This window comes from Coffea arabica, chromosome 10c, assembly GCF_036785885.1.
Source record: "Coffea arabica cultivar ET-39 chromosome 10c, Coffea Arabica ET-39 HiFi, whole genome shotgun sequence".
Lineage (NCBI taxonomy): Eukaryota > Viridiplantae > Streptophyta > Magnoliopsida > Gentianales > Rubiaceae > Coffea > Coffea arabica.
In genome coordinates this window covers 50,419,776-50,444,329 of record NC_092329.1, presented here as the reverse complement: position 1 = coordinate 50,444,329, position 24,554 = coordinate 50,419,776, and the positions used below count along the sequence as shown (strand labels likewise).

General features: G+C 34.4%; 1 protein-coding gene across 1 annotated transcript; it reads left to right on the top strand.

Moving 5' to 3' along the window:
* Positions 1 to 495: 495 nt before the first annotated feature.
* Positions 496 to 1,890, top strand: LOC113714199 (uncharacterized). The gene is made up of 4 exons (XM_027237992.1): positions 496 to 744; positions 898 to 1,179; positions 1,249 to 1,581; positions 1,681 to 1,890. Exons 1-4 carry the CDS (start codon positions 496 to 498, stop codon positions 1,888 to 1,890), a joined length of 1,074 nt encoding a protein of 357 aa, XP_027093793.1.
* Positions 1,891 to 24,554: the final 22,664 nt, after the last annotated feature.

The window sequence follows — 24,554 nt, the reverse complement described above, 5'->3', positions numbered from 1 at the left end:
ACAGGGGGCTTTTTTGTTGTTTACCCAAAATTTTAACGTCTTGCACAAGCTTCACGGTGAACGAAGAGACTTGAGAGGCTTCACTTTGACACTATAATTGATCTGGTAGTCTAGTCTCTTGTATGTTTCCAGGGGAAATGATTAAGCAAATTAGGTCAACAACGAAAATGGAAAAAAAAATTAACCCAAATAAATAACCAGTTTCTATGCTACCCTACCGTGGGAATATAAGGCATCACATACAGTTTAAGTTCGCAGAAGGAATATCATTGGATTTGATGGGATCAGTTATGCTTCCCGACGGAGGAGAGAGGAGTAGGTTTTTGCCTCCTCCGGGACGTGTATACGGCCTTCTCCTTGAAATTATGGTGGAAGTTCCACACGGGGACTTCTTTCTGGGCCAAATTTCTGCTAGCAAAATATTGTCGTTCCTGTCACCCATGTCAAGTGGAGTACAATGTGGGGGCATCGGCTACCTAGAAACGACTGGTTAATATGAGCCATCAAGCGGAACTTTCCATGAGGTGGTTGGTGAATGCGGGAACTTGTGATTTTTGGTATGACAACTGGTTGGGTAATGAGGCTCTTTTCCACAAAGTTCAAGTTCACGGGACCTTGACATTCAAGGATTTCCTTGTACATGGAAGGTGGAATTCAATGCTCCTTGCCTACTACTTCCTAAAGGACATCACGGCTCTGATATTGCAGCAGCCACCCCCAGAGGCTGAGCGGACGGACGAGATGGTGTGGATGCCGTCGACATTCGGGTAGTTCTCGTTATCTTCCGCCTTCTAGGAGGTCAGGCAATCTCGGAATGCCTCATGGCTCTTCTCTCACACTTGGCATCCCCAGATCCCATTAAAAGTATTTTTCTTTATGCTCCGTTTACTACTGCAGGGACTCCCGCTCGATGATATCTTGAATAAGTTTGGGGTCCAATTGCCGTCAAAATGCTTCTGCTGCCATATGGCAATGGGGGAATCTATTGAGCATATTTTTGCATCGGGACAACTTGCGAAAGAGATTTGGGGTTTCTTTGGGGCTGTTTGTGGAATAGGTTTGCCTAGAGGTCAGTTGCGTGACAGAGCAATGGCTTGGTGGTTGTCCAAGCAGTCGGAGGTCCAAAAATGGCTTGTGGTCTCTATTCTCCCGAGTTTCATCTGTTGGCACATATGGAAGGTAAGAAATATAGCGCTTTGGGAAGGGATCAGATTGTCGTCTGGAGATATTTGTCATGGCATTTTCTAGGATGTCGCTATGGCAGTTGCGGACAAGTTTAACAAGGATAGTTTCCCACGGACTTTTGGTCAATTTTTTGAAAGTCTTTCCCAACCCTCATCCTTGCTTCAGTGCAGGCTTGTCCGATGGCGGGCAGCAGGTACAGGGATGGTGACACTTAATACAGACAGGTGTTCTAAGTGTAACCCAGGAACGAGTGGCGGGGGTGGTGTATTCCGGGCCTCAGATGGTCGAGCTTTGGTAGGATATTCAGTTTTTCTGGGGGTCGATACCAGTTTGCTTGCTGAGGTATTGGCTTTGTTAGCGGGTCTCCGACTTTGCGATCAGAAAGCCTTTACACAGGTTTGAGTACAGTCCGACTCGTTGGTGTTAATAGGCATATTGCAACTCAGATTTCAGTGTCTGTGGCAAATTCGTAAAGAGGTATTCCAAATATGGCAGCTGGCTGAGGGTCCAGGGCAATTCTCTCACAGCTTTAGAGAAGCAAACACGGTGGCAGACATACTCGCTAATGAAGGTCTTTTGAACCCATTTGACCTGATTAGGGTTTATGATCAACCAAGTTGCCTGCCACAGCTAGCAAGAGGAATAGTCAGATTGGATAAATTAGGTCTTCCTTCTCTCCGATTTCTTAAAAAATCGTCTGCGTAACTGGCCTAGGCTCCATTTATTGTAGTAGAACAATCAGGGAAGGGCAATTCCAAGACAGATGCGAGGGGAAATTCGCATGGACAGGAGATGGTGCACTTGTACCAGTTGCTTGATAGCATGTGATATTTTTCTTGAATTTGGGTTTGTTGGCACGGAGATTCGTCTATTTATAAGGGAAAATCTGTCAAAATTTTCTTAAAATAAATAAAATACTTATGTTAAAAAAAAAGTTCGGAAAAGGAAATTTTTCTCTTTGTTTTAAGGCAAAACTATAAGTCTCATTGATCTAGAAACCCTTATCAAAAGAGATGACCGAAACTCACAGGTATATCCTACTCATAGTTTTAGAAATATATTAAGATATATTCCCTCAAAATTAAACTTTTGTATAACATCAATTAATTTTTCCAATCGGGAGGAGCTAGTGTCAAGTGAGTTTTTATTGTAGGTACGAGAAAGAAATACTCTTTTAATAATAAGGAATTTGATAAAAAGATTTGAAATTCATCCAAAGCATTTTAGTTGTTTGGATTGTTTAAGAAGCATTTGGAATTGTAATTATCAATTATTTAAATATATTTTAAACTCTAGAATAATTAGTAATTTATAAATTCAAATGTTCACTATCATGAAATCCTTCACCATCATCACTTGACTCAGATTCTGCCTCATTTTCAACCTCAACACCATCCTCTTCTTCAGTTTCAGGATATATTCGTTTACCCTTGTTCAATTCTCAGTTTGACTTTCAACAGTTGTGTAGTATGAACTAGGTGTAGACACCAAATTTTTGTCAATTTTTAATATTTTCTCAAGAATTTTCTATTTAATAATTTATTTATTTTCTTACATTTTAATGTGCAATTTTCTTATTTTTTGCAGGTTTGTTTAGAAAATAAAAAAAAGAAAAAAAAGAAAAGAAGAAAAGAAAAGTAACATACAAAACACACTCCCTCAATTCACTCTCTCGAGGGTGGGACTGACAAGAAAAAAAAACGGCGCTTTGGGGCTCAAAAATATGTACTCTTTCGTCTCTGACACAGGGAGACCATCCCTTGGACAAGAAAAATACCAACTCCCCACCTTTTCCCCTCAATTAACTCTCCACTTTTTCTCCCAACACATCTCTCGGTTCTCTCACAGACGGGAGAACAAGGAGAAAAGAAACACTCCACTTTTTGGCTCAAAAAAGAGAAAAATACATCTCTCGGCTCCCTCTCCTTCTTTCCTCTCAATTCAGAAAACACAAAAGAAAGGCTCCATTCGACTCCCTCTCTTTTCCCAATATACACACACAGAATCAAACACAAGAAGGCAAGCAATCGGACGTGAGGAGATTGGAATTTCATCAACAATTTTAACTAAGGTCATAAGAGGTATCAACACTTCCATTGAACTATTTCCCGTTTTTTCTTTATCATGTTGAATTCATGTATTATTGGTTGTTCCTACTGTTTTCTTGTTGTTGCTGCTGGTGTTGTTGAAATTTTGGGGTAAAGCCATGAATAAACATTAAGAAAAAGATGATTTCTGTGAATGCATGTTAATTGTTTGAAAAAATGCCAAAAAGAATTTTAGGGACTGTTATGCCTTAATTTAGCCTTTTTATGTTGTTTTCTTGTCCAACTTAGATTACAGTTGTAATGTAGAAATTATAAGGAGGGTTTTGGCATAATTTTTATGATTTTTGGTGAAGATTATAGTGTTTTAAAAAATAAAAAAAAAACTGGACTGGCTTTTTGCTTTTCGCCCACCTTCGGGTCATCTTTTGTAAAAATTAACTCAGGAAATGAAACCTACGCGAAAAATGGAGTGGAGAGGTGCATTTTGAAAAATTTTGACGACCGGAGAAGTCACCGACGACCGGCAATGGCGCCACCGGCGGCCGCCATGGCCACTTCTTCAGCTGGCCAGGCAAGAAGAAGAAGAAATGGACGGTGAGGAAGAAGAAAGAAGAAGAAAGAAAAAGGGAGGAAAAAGAAAAAAAGAATTGGGCTAATGTTTATTTCTCTGATGGGCCAAGAGTTTTTTTTTTGTTGGGTTTTTTGGAATGGATCTGTGTTTATTTCTTTTGGGTTTCGGGTGGGCTAGGAGGTTGGAGCCCATGTATTTTTTTGGTCGGGCTTGAGCTATAACAAAACGGGCTGGTCTGGGTATTTTAGCTTGAACTTTCGTTTGGGCCGAATGGCCTTCGGCCCGGAAAAAATAGAGAATGACCCAGTGGTCTGTTTTCTTAAGAAGATCTGGTTACGATTTGCACTTTGACCACTGATCTTTGGAGTAGTTTTTATTGTGGCCCAGAACATTTTAAATTCCTTTCACCTAGGCTCTTAAATTAATTGCACTTTGGTCCTTGAACTTTATCTTTCAATTAATTTTGATCTCTGAACTTTGAAAAAATATAATTTTTGTCCCCAAAAGTTTTTCAATTTTTACAATTCAGTCCCTGGTGAATTTTGACTCTCTTTATTATGATTGCTTCTCTTCTTTAATAGCTAATTATGGTACTTTTAAGTATGTTTAACTTGTAAGTTTTAGATATTCTTAAATTTATTTACGTTTGACATATTAAGGTGAATTTTCATTATTATTATTACTTTTTTTCAATTAAATTGGTGCCATGATTCTTTTGTTCATTGTGAGTATAAATAGGACAATTTGACTCCATTTAGCCACCACTTCAAATGGGAGGTACTCCTATTTTTATTATTTCAATGTCAATTACGTGCTCTTATGTACTCCTATGTGTTCCTATGTGTTTATATATTTTTATATGATTTATTTATTGGATTTAAATGTTCATTTAAATTTTCTTATATTATATTTGTTTAGTTAATTTTTATAATTATTCGAGAGGCATTTAAGTACCTCAAAAATGTAATAGATAGGATAACTAATTTTATTTTATGATATCTTTCACATTTTAGATTGTAATTAGATTCCCCAATGTAATAGATAGGTTGCGTGTTTATGTGGCTTATGTGTTATGTGTTTTATCCGTTTTTCTTAGGATTTTAACATCTAGATATTATGTTTACGTGTTGTGTGCTACGTGCTCTTATGTGTTTATTTGTTTTCATTTATGCTTTATTTGTTTCACTATGAATTGTTAATGCATGACGTCACCACACTAGTCCAACGCTAGTTGTGGCTTCTCCCTCCGCTTATTTGCTAGTCCAACGCTAGTAAGGATTTTTAGAAATGAGCTAGTCCAACGCTAGAAACCCTTTAGGCCGTTTTGCGTTAGATTTATCTTTGTGTGATATTCATTACATTTTCATGCATATTTTCATTTTTAGGATCTTTTCTCATTTGCATGATATTTCCTATTATATAATATTATCCTTTACCCTCTATAGGTACTAATCATGTCATTTAGAATTGCATCTCATTTAAGCTAGTTCATTTGCTTGTTCATGTTAGGATAATTATTTTTTAAACATGGGAAATGGGTGATTATAACTTTTTAGTTTAAATACCCTATTAATCCATGTATAAAAAAATTATGTCACGAGTTTTTGCCTCTCGTACCCTTTATGTTGCATTCCCTTTTTCTTTGATCACTTATATATATATGTATATAATTTAATTTTTTTTGTTTATTTTTAATTTCATCATTTGCATACTCGTGACACCTTTAAGAAATTATTTTGGCCTTCGCAATTAATGGAATTGGTTCAATTAAACCCTTGAATGAACATTTTGTCCATTTCGATATTTTTATAAATTTAGATTTGCATCCATGTAGAAAACATCCAAACGTGATAAAATTCAGGATTAAATTAGGAAAATTTTGACTAAATCCATGTATAAAAAAATTATGTCACGAGTTTTTGCCTCCCGTACCCTTTATGTTGCATTCCCTTTTTCTTTGATCACTTATATATATATGTATATAATTTAATTTTTTTTCTTTATTTTTAATTTCATCATTTGCATACTCGTGACACCTTTAAGAAATTATTTTGGCCTTCGCAATTAATGGAATTGGTTCAATTAAACCCTTGAATGAACATTTTGTCCATTTCGATATTTTTATAAATTTAGATTTGCATCCATGTAGAAAACATCCAAACGTGATAAAATTCAGGATTAAATTAGGAAAATTTTGACTAAATCCATGTATAAAAAAATTATGTCACGAGTTTTTGCCTCCCGTACCCTTTATGTTGCATTCCCTTTTTCTTTGATCACTTATATATATATGTATATAATTTAATTTTTTTTCTTTATTTTTAATTTCATCATTTGCATACTCGTGACACCTTTAAGAAATTATTTTGGCCTTCGCAATTAATGGAATTGGTTCAATTAAACCCTTGAATGAACATTTTGTCCATTTCGATATTTTTATAAATTTAGATTTGCATCCATGTAGAAAACATCCAAACGTGATAAAATTCAGGATTAAATTAGGAAAATTTTGACTAAATCTCGCAACTAGTTTAGACTAAGTTGAAAGGGTGCCTTAGGTTTGATTTAATCGAACCTTTGCCTTCCCTTTCTTCAATTGTGACTCCCGAACCCATTTTCTCTTGTTTTTTCGAAAACCTGGAGTTGTCAAAAGGGTTTTTATTTTATTTTATTCTTATCAAAAAGTAGTTTTGGGGTGACTTGGTACACCCAAACTCAATACCAAGTGGCGACTCCTCTTTTTTCTTAAAAATCCTTTTAGACTAAATTTTGGATCCAAATTGTCACATTTTTCAAAGTTCCATTCTAGGTCCTATTTTACTTGTTTTAAAATAAAATCACATCTTTTATAAACCACCTTTATTCTATTTCGCCATAGTGAAAAATGGGGCGCGACAACTTGGCGACTCCACTGGGGACGCTAGAGAGTCCAAACACTTGGTTTAGTTGTATTTTCTCTTTGTAGCCCTATTATTTATCATATTTGAATGTTTTAAGTTGCATTTTTCTTTTTAGGATGTTTTGCATTTCACACTTGTAATCGTTCCTCGTCTTGCATGTATGTGATGAATGGCTTATTTATTTACTTATATGTATCGCGCTTTGCATTTGGGGTGGGAAATATTACCTTAGAGTCTCGCATTGGTTCTCGATCCCTCCCCTCCAAACCGAGCATTAGCATACGTGCATACGTTTTATTTTTTATCCCTCATTTATTTTTTCTTTTAGTGGCTTGTCACGCCACTCTTCCCTATTAGGATTAGGCGACCCACTTGGATGTTTGATCGCGACACAACGTGTGCGTGGCATGATCCGAGGGGTCATTTAATCTTCCGTTTTAAGCTTTGGGTTGATAGCCTTTAGTTTTTAGTCGAAAATTGAGAATTTTTGATAGATTCACTTGGACATGTGGCCGTGGCATGACGTGCATGTAACAATATTTGGGGAATCGCTCGAGCCACCGACAAAGAACCTTGGAATTGATGACATTTGGTTTCCAAGTCTGAAGGCTCGGGGACCTAAAACCTATCGAGTCTAGATGCATTAGTGAGCCGATACCTTATGCATCCATGATAGTTTACCTAAGGTAGAGTCTGCCTTACCCTATTAGGGACACTATTCACGAGAGGAGGGATCCAACCCCTCTTTCCCTTTTATTGCTTTCTCTGTTTGTATTGTTTTGCTACAATGTGTTATGTGTATTTGTCTGATTGAACTAACTTTTCTTGATTTTTGTCTCCATTGCATTTATAAGCCCTAGAAAATAAGAGTCCTGGCATGGTACTCTCTAGGAGCCTACCCTATTTGATATGACACGTTTAAATTCAATGCATTTACAGCATGAATACATTTCATTTTAGATTCACCTCGGCATACAAAAGGGGGTTCTTTTAGGTCATGTTTCATTTGTATACTGCATATTTAGTCGCTTTGATAAACTAGCATCATGCATAAACCTTAGAGGGAATGCCATTTAGGAGATCCCATGATAGGAATAAGCCGCCTTGTGTTTCGGATATGTAATCCAATGAGACTTGTACGTTTATATTTTTTGTACCATCCAAAGGGGTAGTACACAAGGTAAGGTAGGATTCGCTCCCTTCCGTGTGACGACATTGAGAATGATAGAACAGTTTTTACGCATTAGAATATGAGCCTTTAATAATCACTTTTTGGCCATTTTATCAGAATTGGTAAAAATTTCTTGTGTAAAGGACATTAAATTGAAGAAATTCACAAATTCCTCATTCTTGAGATAATAAGTATGTCAAGACCAAATCTTGATTTTAAAAGGTTCATAGACTAATGCATTACAATGAATTTTTTGAAACTATCAATGGGTTGACAATCTAGTCAACTTTCAAATAAACCATCAATTTCATTCACCCCATTTTTACATCTAAGATGATTAAGTCGATTTTTTAGATAGACTATCCACTCCATGCAATTTTGCTCATTTTTAATTTCATTTTTTGAGTAAATCATCAATTTCGTTTAATTCATTTGACCAGTTTACCCCATTTTAGGGTGATCAAGTCAATTTTGAATAAACCATCAATTTCATTCGATCCGTTTCACTAAAAAAAAAACTAGTCGAGACATTTCAATCCTTAAAAAATAAGTTTTTCACACTAAATTGATTTTGATATCATTTTATGTGTCAATCAAAGCAATCAATCCATTCGGACTTTGTCCTCATTTTGTTAGGACAGATTGTCTCTTGTCACTCCAATTAGCTAAATTTTTCAAAATTGTCTTTTATTTGAATCTCAATAAGTCGATCGGATCCATCAGGTATTGTATGGTGCTTACCCCAGAGGATTACATTTTTCATGCTAGGCCAACCCTTGGCATAAAAGGGCTCCCCAATAGGACATGCATATTGATTTTACAGTTTTGCTTACTAAGTCTGGGTAATTTTCTTTTATTTTTCCCCTCCCCTGCATTTATAAAAGTTGTTTCAACAAGGTCAAAATATTTTTCCTATATCTGATAATATATTTGGCCCGATAAATTTTGAAAATTACAACTGTTACTTGATTCTTGGACAGATACTACAAAAAAAAAAAGAAAAAGAAAACTCCATCTGAAAATGCCAATCTAAAGCATCTCAAAAATCTTTTGATTCATTGTTTCTATTACATTTGTCTCAAAAGATAGAAAGAGAAAGTGTATATATATATTTGAAAGTGTATTCTTTAAAGATTTTTATTTTCTCACATGTATTATATTTGAGAAAAAAAAATTTTCAAACATTTGAATAATAAAGTTTTTATTTAGATAATTATTGTTTTGTATATATTCATTCTTTATTTGTTCATTGGGAGATTTCATAATAGATTTTAAGAAATAAGGCTAAATTGAAATTTTTCGACCTCTTATTCGAAAATTCATGAGTGTACGTCCAATCCCCAAAATTCTTTGCATACACTAGATTTGTGGTCTAAACTATTCAATGAGAGTAGTCGGAAATAAAAGGGGTCATTCAAATTTGATAATTTGTCATAAAAGATCAACCCAGACACTTTTCTTTTATCATTTTTTGTCCACTTCCATTGAATCTCTAAAGTCAGTCGCATTGGTTGACTAGCTTCAAAGTGAGACAATTTTTTTTTTTTACCATGAAAATGTCCTGGGTGTCTAATCAGATTCAATCCACATCTGAGTGAAAGCAAAAATGTACATTACTTCTTATTTGTTTTGAAAATTTGGAATGATACTTTAGGCTTTCGTTTATCTATCTATATAGATTCTATCATTTGTTTTCTCATTTGAGCCTTTAAAAATAGAATTTCGTTTCAAATAAAATCCTAAATGATCATGACCCTGCATGAAAAATTTTCGAATGTCAAAAGGAAATGGATTTTTCCAACGGACTATTCTTTACTTTGGTTGTCATAAGAAATAAGAATGATGCTTTGGCCATCGTTTCTACCATCTAAACACTGTTTATCCCTTGCATCCTTATTTGAGCCTAAATTGGTGGTTCGCTTCAAAAGCACTTATGATCATACCCTCACACTGTGGAAGGAGCTTTGAAAAGGAAAAAAAAAGAAGAAAAAAGAAGAAGAAAGGAGAAAATGTTACAAGTTACGAGAATTTGACTCTATCATTGATATTTTGTCTTCAATATCGGAAAGAAAGAGGGGCCATCTATACTCCAAAATTAGGGTGTTTTTCAATTCTATCACTGACATGTGGGATCTCAGTATTGGTAAAAAAAAAAGGGAGAGAGAGAAATAAAGAAAAATGTGAAAAAATGAAAAATGATGAAAGAAAGAAAAAGAAAAATACGAAGACATCTAATGCTGCATTCCCCTTAGTGATTGTTGAAGAAAAAAGAGGATTGATAAGAAAAAGGGAGTCAAAATGGGATTCCGAATTTTAAGTCCAAAACTGTGGCGATTTTTGGGAAGAAGTGCGATCTTAAGTGCATTGTCCTTGAAAAATTTATTTTATTTTTTTAGCTATCGTTGTCAAGCCACATTACAAACTCATAAAGTCCATTGTTGACTTATCTTTCATGATAATTTAAAGTGAAAATTTTGTCTCTAAGAAATCTACCAATCACTCATGATCATAAGGTCATAACCTGTTTTCATATGTTTAACTATCGTTTCTACCCATATATTACAAGCCTATACAGCTTATATGTTGACTGAGTTTTCTTAAAAAATAAGAGTGATAAACTATTTGCTTTCACCAAGATGTGATATTGAATGTGTTGGATACAATTTGGGCACAAAAAAAAAGGGGGGGACAAATCCTGACATACCATGCCCCTGAGCCATCTCAAAATCCTGAATAATATCCATTTGATTGGTCCTAAAAGATGAGCTCATAAGAAAAGTGATCCTTTTCCCTCAACACCAATCCCAAAACAAGGAAGAGGTCTTTTTCAATTTGGTCTTAATTTGAGGGATTTATCATGGAATCTTCTACATGAGTTTGGATATGATATTTAAATTCTTCATTTGAAAAATGTAGTTTCTATTCACATTGTATGTGATTATTCACATTGTATGATCATGACCCTGCATATTATTTTGTCTTCAATAAGCCCCTCTTTCTTAATTGTTACATTATTGCTCAAAAAAAACAAAAAAAATAAAAAAAATTGAAAAATTCAAGTGGTTTGAAAAATTCCCCTTATGCAGGTGTTTATGGTTGAGATCGAGGAAAAAGTGCAATTCAAAACTTGCAAATTTGGAGAGTAATCACAAATAAAAATGAAGCAATAATGCTACATTGCAAAGTGGAAGATTGGCTATTTGCCCAAAAGGAGTACATACTTCAGTAGCCAACTTGAAAAGAAAAGAGAAAAGAAAAAGGGGGAATGAAAAGAGAAAAGAAAAAATAAAAAAAAGCAAAAAAAAAAAAAGAAAACGAGGGGGGAATAAAATAAAAGAGAAAAGAAAATAAAGGGGGAATGAAAAAAAAGAAGAGAAAAGAAAATAAAGGGGGGATAAAAAAAAAGAAGAGAAAAGAAAAAAAGGGGAATAAAGAAAAAAAAGAAAAAGAAAAGAGAAAAGAAAAGAAAAGAAAAGGGGAATGAAAAAAAAGAGAATAATAAAAAGGAGGAAAAAATGAAAAAAACGAAAAAAAACGAAAAAAAGAGAGAAGAGAAAAAAAAGGGATTGAAAAAAGAAAAAGAAAAAGAGAGTTTTTCCTTCGATTTTGCAAATTTTGCAATTGAACTCTAGAAGCATTTCATTGGAGATTACATTTCTAAATTAGGGTAACACCTTGCCCTCTTATGCTGAAATGGAAGCGGTAATACATGCCAAAATCGATATCCCGTCCTTGCACATTTTGACAAAGGCTCAGGCAGAAGAAATCAAATGGATTAAGGAGCACAATGAGTTGCTGTCTCTAATTGATGAAAAAGAGGTTGAATGTTTGTCATGGACAATGCTATCATCAAATGATGGTTTGTTAGTTATGACAAGAAAGACAAATCTCGCTTATTTGAAGTGACGGATAAGGTTTTGAAGTAAATTCTTCCGATTCAAGAGGAGGTTAAAGAAAAGTTTGCTCCAACTTGGCAAGGGCCATTTATTGTTCAAAAAGTGCTATCCGGAGGAACGTCCATTCTTACAGAACTGGATGGACAGGTCTTTCCTCTGCCAATCAATTCAGACATGTGTAATAAATTCTTTATCTGATTATGTGATTTTTCTTTTTGAAATACCATCTATGGCGGATCAAAGGCGAGCCTTCTTCTTTTCTCTTTGAACATCTTACCCCTAGTTTTCCCCATTGAACCTCCAGAATAATTTAACCCTTCATTTGATAGCTCTCCTAAAGATTGCAAACCCCATACTAGGGCAAATTTTTATCTCCTATTTGTCATGAAAAAAAGAGAAAAAGAAAAAAAAAGTCAAAAGCTAAACTGGGGCAATTTTTTCGATTTTAATACCCTCATACTAGGGCAAATATTGATAGAATGCGGTTTTAGGGTTTTTGAAACCTCTTTGAAGATTTTGCTTTGAAGTCTTAACACTTTTTCTACACCGCACATGACCCATCATAAAAATCATAAAGTCTCGACCTCCGCTTTAGTGGTATTTCCAATAAAAATCACTTAATTAAATGGCAATTGATGTCAATACACCTTCACCATTTTTACATGGGAAGGGTTGTTGCGCTGATGCTATCCTTTCTTTAAATACATGTCTGAGTTGATAAAGGTTGTTAACAAGATTTGTTCATTAGGTGAAAACTTGAAAGGGTGCCTTCAAAAAGAAAGAACAAAAAAAAAAAGAAAAAAGAAAAGGATGAAAAAGCAAAAAAAAAAAAGAAAAAGAAAAAACAATAGAAAATGAAGACAAAATAAAATAAAAAGGTGTGACCTTTGTGAAAATCCGAAATGTTAAGGTCATCAAGGTGAGATTTTGGAGCATAAGAGAATCATGAACGAAGAGTAGAGTGTTGAAACTTGAAATGGGCATTCCTTCAAATCTGATCATTAGAAAGAGTTGATTTGTGATACAAAGGGAAGTATGGCTGACTGATGCTAGAAAATTGAGAAAATTCAACACAAGTTGCAGCACAACTCTTGGGGAGCAGTTTTGATATCAAAAGATCATGCTTGCATGGTACTCAAGGCCAAAGGAATCACAAGGGATCACATGGGTGGTGGCATTATGTGATCACTTTTTCTGCCTTTTCAAAAGCATGCAAATGTGGTCTTTGTTAAACATGATTTACGCTGGAGCAAATAGCAAAAGGAGTGAGGTCCAATTTTGGTAATGCATTCTAAATCGATTTTGTGAAAGAAAAAAAGTGTTAAAAAAAAAAGAAAAAAGAGTCTTTTAAAATCGAAAGGATAGTGACATGTATATGTACCTATCAAATCTCTTGAAGGGAGAATTGTCATTGGTATTCTTCTAGTTTTAAAATTCGTCACTTTGGACTTTTTCAAAAACAAAAAAAAAATGTGTTTCTTTCATTTCTTCTAAAGTTTGAAAAAAAAAAAAAGAGATTGCAAATCCACCAACATGAGCAACGTGCATTTAAGCCTTTCAGTTTGATAGTATAGGACTTGCGTTTTCATTTCTTTCAGTATTTCATTGGGCTCGGGTCTATCCCACCAATCTATTATTTAAAAAAAAATAAAAAAAATCAAAAGATCAAAATTTAATTTTCCGTTGGTGAGTCTCAGCGTCTACCGCGCATTTTAGACAATTTAATTTTCTGTTGGTGAGTCTCAGCGTCCACCGCGTACCCTTCTATCTTCCCTTCTTGACAATTTAATTTCCTGTTGGAACGTAATTGCGTCCCTCCGCGTATCTTTTTCTAAAAAAAAAAAAATTTAATTTTCTATTGGTGAGTCTCAGCGTCCACCGCGCACTCTTCTACCTCCCCTTCTTGGAAAATTTAATTTCCTGTTGGTGAGTTTCAGCGTCCACCGCGAACCCTTCTATATCCTCTTCTTGACAATTTAATTTCCTGTTAGAGCGTAATCGCGTCCCTCCGAGCATCTTTTTCTAAAAGACAAATTTAATTTTTCTGTTGGTGAGTCTCAGCATCCACCGCGCACCCTTCTATCCCCCTTCTTGAAAATTTAAATTTCTGTTGGTGAGTCTCAACGTCCGCCACGCACCCTTCAATCCCCCTTGTTCGAGCGTAACCGCGTCCCTCCGCGCATCTTTTTCTAGTTATGACAAGTTACTTTTCTTGACTGTTTTGATTAATAATTGTGCTTTCTCATTTATTTTGTGTTTCATGTTTACAAGTTCTAAGAGCTCATACTTCTTCGACTTTGCAAAGATCACAGATGGTCAATGCACTCGTTTCATTGTGGTTCACTTGCATTCGAATTACGTTTGACTTGATTCCCATGGTGGGATATATAGGCAACTCTACATGGGTTCGGTCACATTTTCTGCAATGTTATTGCATCATTTTGTCCAATAATTTCAGCCAAGTGTTGGCTTGTTTATTTTAGCTCACGTACAGCTAGAAGAGACAGGTAAGCAATTTGGTATCTACATCTTTGTTTTGAGTTTCTTTGAAACTCTAGACAAAGAGGGCAAGTTGTAGACACCAAATTTTTGTCAATTTTTAATATTTTCTCAAGATTTTTGTATTTAATAATTTATTTATTTTCTTACATTTTAATGTGCAATTTTCTTATTTTTTACAGGTTTGTTTAGAAAAGAAAAAAAAAGAAAAGAAAAAAGAAAAGTAACATATAAAACACACTCCCTCAATTCACTCTCTTGAGGGTGGGATTGACAAGAAAAAAAAAGGGCGCTTTGGGGCTCAAAAATATGTACTCTTTCGGCTCTGACACAGGGAGACCATCCCTTGGATAAGAAAAATACCAACACCCCACCTTTTCCCCTCAATTAACTCTCCACTTTTTCTCCCAACACATCTCTCGGTTCTCTCACAGACGGGAGAACAAGGAGAAAAGAAACACTCCACTTTTTGGCTCAAAAAAGAGAAAAATACATCTCTCGGCTCCCTATCCTTCTTTCCTCTCAATTCAGAAAACACAAAAGAAAGGCTCCATTCGACTCCCTCTCTTTTCCCAATATACACACACAGAATCAAACACAAGAAGGCAAGCAATCGGACGTGAGGAGATTGGAATTTCATCAACAATTTTAACTAAGGTCATAAGAGGTATCAACACTGTCATTGAACCATTTCCCCTTTTTTCTTTATCATGTTGAATTCATGTATTATTGGTTGTTCCTACTGTTTTCTTGTTGTTGCTGCTGGTGTTGTTGAAATTTTGGGGTAAGCCATGAATAAACATTAAAAAAAAGATGATTTCTGTGAATGCATGTTAATTGTTTGAAAAAATGCCAAAAAGAATTTTAGGGACTGTTTTGCCTTAATTTAGCCTTTTTATGTTGTTTTCTTGTCCAACTTACATTATAGTTGTAATGTAGAAGTTATAATGAGAGTTTTGGCATAATTTTTATGATTTTTGGTGAAGATTATAGTGTTTTAAAAAATAAAAAAAAAACTGGACTGGCTTTTTGCTTTTCGGCTACCTTCAGGTCATCTTTTATAAAAATTAACTCCGGAAATGGAACCTACGCGAAAAATGGAGTGGGGAGGTGCATTTTGAGGAATTTTGGCGACCGAAGAAGTTGTCGGCGGCCGCCATGGTCGCCAGCTGAAGAAGCTTCAGCTGGCCAGGCAAGAAGAAGAAGAAACGGACGGTGAGGAAGAAGAAAGAAGAAGAAAGAAAAAGGGAGGAAAAAGAAAAAAAGAATTGGGCTAATATTTATTTCTCTAATGGGCCAAGATTTTTTTTTTTTGGTTGGGTTTTGGAAATGAATCTGTGTTTATTTCTTTTGGGTTTCGGGTGGGTTAGGAGATTGGAGCCCATGTATTTTTTTGGTCGGGCTTGAGCTATAACAAAACGGGCTGGCTTGGGTATTTTAGCTTGAACTTTCGTTTGGGCCGAATGGCCTTTGGCCCGGAAAAAATAGAGAATGGCCCAGTGGTCTGTTTTCTTAAGAAGATCTGGTTACGATTTGCACTTTGACCCCTGATCTTTGGAGTAGTTTTTACTGTGGTCCAGAACATTTTAAATTCCTTTCACCTAGACCCTTAAATTAATTGCACTTTGGTCCTTAAACTTTATCTTTCAATTAATTTTGACCTCTGAACTTTGAAAAAATATAATTTTTGTCCCCAAAAGTTTTTTAATTTTTGCAATTCAGTCCCTAGTGAATTTTGACTCTCTTTATTATGATTGCTTCTCTTTTTTAATAGCTAATTATGCTACTTTTGAGTATGTTTAACTTGTAAGTTTTAGATATTTTTAAATTTATTTACGTTTGACATATTAAGGTGAATTTTCATTATTATTATTACTTGTTTTTAATTAAATTGGTGCCATGATTCTTTTGTTCATTGTGAGTATAAATAGGACAATTTGACTCCATTTAGCCACCACTTCAAATGGGAGGTACTCCTATTTTTATTATTTCAATGTCAATTACGTGCTCTTATGTGCTCCTCTGTGTTTATATATTTTTATATGCTTTATTTATTGGATTTAAATGTTCATTTAAATTTTCTTATATTATATTTGTTTAGTTAATTTTTATAATTATTTGAGAGACATTTAAATACCTCAAAAATGTAATAGATAGGATAACTAATTTTATTTTATCATATCTTTTCTATTTTATATTGTAGTTAGATTCCCCAATGTAATAGATAGGTTGCGTATTTATGTGGCTTATGTGTTATGTGTTTTATCTGCTTTTCTTAGGATTTTGGCATCTAGATATTTTGTTTACGTGTTATGTGCTACGTGCTCTTATGTGTTTATTTGTTTTCATTTATGCTTTATTTGTTTCATTATGAATTGTTAATGCATGACGTCACCACACTAGTCCAACGCTAGTTGTGGCTTCTCCCTCCGCTTATTTGCTAGTCCAACGCTAGTAAGGATTTTTAGAAATGGGCTAGTCCAATGCTAGACCCTTTATGCCGTTTTGCGTTAGATTCATCTTTGTGTGATATTCATTACATTTTCATGCATATTTTCATTTTTAGGATCTTTTCTCATTTGCATGATATTTCCTATTATATTATCCTTTACCCTCTATAGGTACTAATCATGTCATTTAGAATTGCATCTCATTTAAGTTAGTTCATTTGCTTGTTCATGTTAGAATAATTATTTTTCAAACATGGGAAATGGGTGATTATAACTTTTTAGTTTAAATATCCTATTAATCCATGTATAAAAAAATTATGTCACGAGTTTTTGCCTCCCGTACCCTTTATGTTGCATTCCCTTTTTCTTTGATCACTTATATATATATGTATATAATTTAATTTCTTTTCTTTATTTTTAATTTCATCATTTGCATACTCGTGACACCTTCAAGGAATTATTTTGACCTTCGCAATTAATGCGATTGATTCAATTAAACTCTTGAATGAACATTTTGTCCATTTCGATATTTTTATAAATTTAGATTTGCATCCATGTAGAAAACATCCAAACGTGATAAAATTCAGGGTTAGATTAGGAAAATTTTGACTAAATCTCGCAACTAGCTTTGACTAGGTTGAAAGTGTGCCTTAGATTTGATTTAATCGAACTTTTGCCTTCCCTTTCTTCAATCGTGACTCTCGAACCCATTTTCTCTTATTTTTTCGAAGACCTGGAGTTGTCAAAAGAATTTTTATTTTATTTTATTCTCATTAAAAAGTATTTTTGGGGTGACTTGGTACACCCAAACTCAATACCAAGTGGTGACTCTTCTTTTTTCTTAAAAACCCTTTTAGACTAAATTTTGGACCCAAATTGTCGCATTTTTCAAAGTTTCATTCTAGGTCCTATTTTACTTGTTTTAAAATAAAATCACATCTTTTATAAACCACCTTTATTCTATTTCGCCATCGCGAAAAATGGGGTGCGACACTAGGATCAATGGATCTAATATGAAAGTCATGGACAACATAAAGTTCAACTTTTCCAATTTGTTTACCTATGCCAGTCATGTCTATTACATCCTCTTCAACATCTATTTGTCTAAGTCTTAACCTACCATCTTCAGTAAGGATTCTATACCTATAGTTGGCATCTGCATGACACCCAAGTAAATGGCCAAAATCTCTCACAGCAGCCATATTTATTTTTGTAGCCAAAACACCCTCAAAAAGCTCCATGCTACTACCCAAATATTTTGTTTTTGGTTTTTCAAAGTATGCCCCACCATAGTAGATATATAGATTAAACACATCCGACTCAGCACCTGTTTAATTTTCAAACAAATTAAAATAATTTACACGCACAATTTGCTAATTTACAAGCACATGATTCTACATACGATTGTCTACCTTTTCCAGAAAATGAAAGCAACATCACAAATTAAAGTTATGGGTTAGGGACCACATGAACCCATTTCCACAAAAAACAACAAGGAAAAAAAAAATTTAACCACCATCAATCGACTCAATCGTACCGTTGCAGTAAAATCTCTATTGTTTGACATAGGATAACCCCCACCAACCATGATTAAGCTATTAACATAACAAAATAGACAAGATTTAAGTCCTTAAACTTACTTGGTTTGCTTGACTTCCTTTCCTCAATATTGCATCTTTCGTGCATGTTGTCCCCCATTGCCTCCGTCTTTCGATTTCTTACACCCTCTGATTCCTTCTTCATCTCGATCTGCTTCGATTTTGTTTAGCAGATCATCGACTAAAGCCCTAGATTTTGTCTAAGAATTTTTTTTGTTTTCGTTTTGGGTTTTGGGTGGGTGTTCCTCAAAAGACTTTTGTTTCAATTAATTTTGGTTACAACCCCAGTATTGAAGTCCCTAAAATACCCCTTCTGGGTTGCTTGATTAGGAGCCTGATAGAAATTATGCGGTGGCGCCGCCGTTGAGTTTTTTAATTGGAACCAAAATATAATTTTTGGGATTAAATTGGCTATAAATAATTTATAGGGACTAAATTGATGAAAAAAAAGTTTAGAAACTAAATTGGCCATTTTCCCTTACAATTGTTATACCCCTGTATTCATATATTTTTCCTAATAAATTAATAGTTTTTCAAAAAGTTAATGTTTGAAATCCTTTTTAACGAGTGTTCAACAGACACTAGTTAGTGAAACCAACAGATAAAAAGAAAAGGAAAAGAACAAAAAGGAATTTTGGGAGGATGTACAGTTCGGCACGGGGAAGTTGGAAAAGAGTGTGAATTTAGAAAAAGATGTCAAGCTGCTTGAGACCCTCCATTACATGCTCAGGGAAGTTTCGTAGTCCCTTTTGTTTCGTATTCTATTCTTTATCTCTTACATTGGGGACAATGTAAGATTTAGGTGTGGGGGGAGTAGTATATTGGTATTTTATTGAAAAAGTGCAAGTGTAGGCATTTTTGTTGGAATTTTTTTGTTTGACTTTGTCAAATTTTATCCAATTTTTGCCTATCTTTATGCATTCTTGTATTTGTTCCTGATAAACAATGGTTAGATAACTCAAATTTTTCTATTGCTAAAATTTTACACTTTAAGGTGTTAAGTATGACATGGTTAAATCTAAGAGTATCTTTTTGTTGAATATTTGAGATTTTGTGACTTTTGCACTTTTTGATTAACTTCTCTAAATACTGTAAATATTTGTCTAGCATTTTTTTTATGCAAATTAATTCAACTATTAATCTTAGTTCTCCATGTTTAAAAAATGAAGCGGGTTTGTGTGATTTTTAATTTTAATTTAGTGTTTATTTATGAATAGTATTTGGCTATACTCCGCTAGTATCGTTGCCTAGTAACCGGAGGTTTTCACCACAAGTGTCGATTTTCGCGTCAAAAAACTACGATAGCTATGAGTATGTGGTTTTTAAGCGATGATGGCTGAGTAACCGGGCTCCTTTATTTAGCCAATGTCGGAGTTCGCGTCAAAACGCTTAAATGGCTAAAGACTAAGCATTTCCCTTGAAAAAAAAATCAATCAAGTGTGGAGATATTTTAGAAAAGAAATATGTTAATAGTGAAAAATGTGGAAGTGTTTGAATGAATTGTTAGCCCGCTAATCCATGAATTTTAATGTTGAAATTTTGTTTAATAGTCGAACCATTTGCTTATAGATGTTAGTTGAATATTTTATATTCTTAGATTAGTTAGTCATAAATTGAAAGAGTTCTTGATCTTGAAAGCTAACTGGAGAGATATTTCTTGCAAATTGCCACTAATACTTGACATGTGTTTTAGTTGTATCTTGGCAATAGAAGATTTGAGCAACAACCATTGTTTGAATTTGATTGCTTGATTTGTTGTTCTTATGCTTGAGGACAAACATGGTTTAGGTGTGGGAAAAATTGATAGGTAATAATTTATTGCTAAATTTATAATTATTTTTCCCTTGATTTTAGCCAAATATTATTTTAATTGATTGATTCTACTTATATTTGGTTAATGGTGCTAAATTGTAGGGAAATAACCAAAATATGATTAAAAGGGGTAGTTTCCAGCAAATTTGATGGTGACACATTCGGGGCTGGTTTCCAAGTCTGAGTCGAATTCAAGGCAAATTTTGAAGGAAGATTTTGAAGATTTTAATTTTCATTATTAGTTTTAGTGTTGGATTAGGGAACTTGGAATATTATCTTAGTAGTTACTTTTTTCTATTAGGAAACATGCGGTGCTATTGAAAGTAGAGTCCAAATAGGAAACAAAGAGGAAAAAAGCAAAAGACGGACCGTTTGAGGAGGCTAGTCTATTTTATTCTTTCTTTCACGTTTGGAAAGGGATAGTTAGTAGCAGGTTATTTCTTTTACTTTATTTCGGCCGTAAGCCAAAATGAACAATTCTTGTCTTTTGACAGGTTGTCGGAGCCTGTACAATAATAAAATTAAATCTAGTTGCCAGTAAAAATGACCAAAACCCAATTCCAAGTACTGGAGCAGGGACTCTAGGTGTGCAATGGGTTACTTGATTCACCCTGTTCCCGAAGAGTTTGCTTGATCCGATATACCCGAATGGAATGGTTATTTCTTTTTACAAATAATTATGAATTTGTAGACAGGGTAAGTAGGGTCGTATCCACAGGGATTGGGTATATTTGTTTCTTAAGAAATCCAAAGTAACACAAGGGGGTGGTTTTGTAGGAACGACAACAATCCAATAAGTTCAAATAAGAAAATAAAAATAAATAACTAGCTAGAAATTAAACCACAATTCACTGAATTTAAAGTAACAATAATTAAAAACCCAAATCAATTAAAACAAGGAAACAATTAAAAATGAAATAAAGTAGGCAGCTAAAAGTCAAATGGCAATTCACTAAAATCAAGGTAATATTAATTAAAGATCTAGCCAAGAAGTAATTTCAGCAATGGTTCACCTAATTGATCATTGAAACAAAGGCAATTCCAATTATTTATCAATAAATAGGTTATAACTACCAAACAAGCGATGACAGTCAACCCCTCCTTACTGTGTCGGTGATCAAGGTACGCCCGTTAATCACTGCTCTAATTAGGAAAATAATCCTAGGTACGCCCGTAAGATTTAATTCCCCAACTGCCTTACGTATTAGAGGAACCCTATTCTAACCAAATAACGCACTACCAGGGTTATCTGCCTTACGTATTAGAGGAACCCTATTCTAACCAAATAACGCACTACCAGCGTTATTTCAGATTAGCCCGCGTATCCCCCTGACACGTATCTAATCGTGCCAGTTATCACTATTTCAGAACAATTAAACAATTACGGATTTAACGCCCTAATTGACAATAGGTTACCAAATCAATTAATTATCCGGATTCAAGACAATCAATTAATTAAATAACCATAAGCATAACAATCAAGGAATATGCGAATACCAATAAATAAAAGGAAAAGGTTAAATTAAATCGATCTCACAATTTTTAGGCGAACCAGAGCCTTCGTTGCTCCTTGACTAGAGTGAGGAGATTAATTCATATTTGATGAACAAAATCCCCAAGAAATTAAAGCAAGAGCTGCGGCCATCAAACGGACAAATTCAAGTCGTTCAAATTGCAAAGGAAAACGAAGTCAAGTCATCCAATTTGCTCTTTTCATCCGCAGAAGGAAACGAAGCTACTAAGAATTAGGAGTAAAAGGAGTCAAAGTTCCTCCATCCGGTCTTGACATGCGCAGGATTCAGAATCGAAAAGAGATCAAAAAGAAAAGTCAAAGCTCAAAGCTAACAATTGCTTGCTCCTGACATGCGTAAGTTCCTAAAGCCAAGAGTAAGTCCTAGGGAAAAGTCAAAAGCTAAGAATGCTAAGTGCTGCCATGCGTAAGAAAGGCCACAAGAATTCCTCTTGGAAAAGTCAGCAAATCATCCTAAGCTACAGACGAAAGACTAAGAATCAAGCCCCACGTTCCATTGCTTCCTCTTCTTTTTCTTTCAATTGCGGAGGCACCTCAGCATAACGAAGCCCTTCAGCTGTCCTTCCCTCGCGAAATTTACTAAAATGGGCGTAACATCTTCTTTTCCAAAAATACCCCTGGGACAAGCTCTATCATCTGGATTCCTTTTCTGTCAAATTGGCACCTGTTATTATATTTTCATTCTACTCCTTAAAATAAATGCAAATTACGAAAAGTAAGTAGAATCTACTAATTAATCCACATCAGATCAGGTAATAGGAGAAATTAATAATAAAATAAATAGTAAAATTACAACCTATCATCTTTTTATTTGACCCTTGTGGCCGACTTTTGGGGGAGCATGGAAAGCCCTTCTCAATTATTTTGCACGGCTGGTTCTCCGTTAAGGGAGAACTAACCCTCTAATTCTAGTCAAGGGGACAATTGAAGATTTGGTTCGATAAATATTGTGAGATCTAAATTAATGGAAAAAAAAGTTTAGGAACTAAATTGACCATTTTCCCTTACAATTGTTATACCCCCGTATTCATATATTTTTCCTAATAAATTAATAGTTTTTCAAAAAATTAACATTTGAAATCCTTTTTAATGAGTGTTCAATAGACACTAGTTAGATAAAAAGAAAAGGAAAAGAACAAAAAGGAATTTTGGAAGGATGTACAGTTCGGCACAGGGAAGTTGGAAAAGAGTGTGAATTTAGAAAAAGATGTCAAGTAATATGTCTTTACAATATTGTAAAGAAAACATGTACCCAACAGTCCTAGGACAACACGACATGTAGAAAAATACAGCAGTCATTCCATATGGTCTGACTTGGGACCTATGAAATGAACATACAAAATATTTATCCGTCAAATGCAAACCTCAATCCATGAATTTAGTGTACTGCACTTAGTATTCATGTGTTTGTGGGTTAACTTCCTGAGAACATACTAGGCAATTAATTATCTAAGTTAACACAAATAATCAGCAATTGACACGACAGGCTTAGATGATTGAGACCAGCACACGAGAAAGCTTCGGGGAAATCGAGTTTAATTAGTCATCATCTTCATCATCTCTGGGCTTTATCTTCCTTTTGCCATCATTGAATGCTTTGGATTGAAGATTCAAGTATTTTGTCAAGATCCCTTCACCTAATCAGCCATTATTCTACTTCTATCTTGTATAGTATCTGACGTTGTTCATAAAACTACTCTCTGTTGGGTAAATTGTAAAGGACTAGCAAATATTGTAACAAGAATTAGTTTCAAATCGTGATAGAAATCACTTTCCTTTAGGCTTTATTTGTCCGGTATAACGTGCAATAACCTTGGACAAATATCCTTTAGGATAAGATGAAGTTTTGTTTGTCTTAAACTCTTGCACAAAGCAAGACAAACCCTTTGTGAACTAAGGAGTGCTTTTGAGAGAGTAAGGATAGTAGGAAAGTGATTTTCTGCAGCAAACCACTCTCTACTTGACCTCTTTATATAGGAAGATTGTTTGGGAAACAAAAGATCTCATTAAACACTTGTATGAATAGATTCAAAGTATTGTGTACACATTCATGCATCTCATGATCATTTAGATCAAAACATGAATCTATTCTTTCATTCAATAATTCCCATATACATGAATACATTCATAAATGAATGTACTTTTTAGAAACATTCACAATACTATACATGTACCAAAAATTAATGAATATACATTAATTACATGTATGTATATCATACAAATTTTGAAAAGTTTCCAACAATCCCCCGCCATTTTCAAAATTTAGAAAATGGATTTCTAAAAGGTCACCAAGTAATCTGACACTCATATGCATAAATAATGGTGTCTTTCGATTGAACCACTATCTTAGTGAAGGTTCTTTGAAATCAATCCTTCAAGATGGTATAAAAGCTTTGAACCACTTGGACATTGGACCAACCTCATAAACACATCACACACTGAGCAATGCACAACCATAAGTTCTTCAACGATACATTTTACGGTCTTGTATCACTATCATTTCTTGAATGTTTACAAAGTAAAGTCCTTAACTTTGTGGTTTGCCGAAAACCAACATTCATATAGGCGACATCTTAGTGCCCCCGCCATAGATAGCACTTTTAAGATTCGTTAAGAGTTCAATGACTCATTCTTACATTTGCATTGACGAGAATAACATGCACTATTCAACATTGGGATGTCTAAACTTCACATAGTGCACCAACCACTAGAATGATGTACTTTCACTCATTGAATTCAAGATTAGACGTTGTATCTAGCGTTGAATTGAGGTTCCACCATTAGTGATCAAGAATTTTGGACTTTAAACCCATCCCCCTTGATGTCTTTGACACCAAATTTCTTGATAATCCTTTTGTCAAAGAATCACTTAATTTTTCATTGGATCTCACAA

Excerpts from the sequence above, each read along its gene's own strand:
- LOC113714199 (XM_027237992.1), top strand. The coding sequence starts at position 496 with ATGAGCCATCAAGCGGAACTTTCCATGAGGTGGTTGGTGAATGCGGGA. Across the intron at positions 745-897 it reads CTGAGCGGACGGACGAGATG|GGACTCCCGCTCGATGATAT; the intron begins GTGTGGATGCCG and ends TTACTACTGCAG. Across the intron at positions 1,582-1,680 it reads ATCAGAAAGCCTTTACACAG|CTGGCTGAGGGTCCAGGGCA; the intron begins GTTTGAGTACAG and ends CAAATATGGCAG.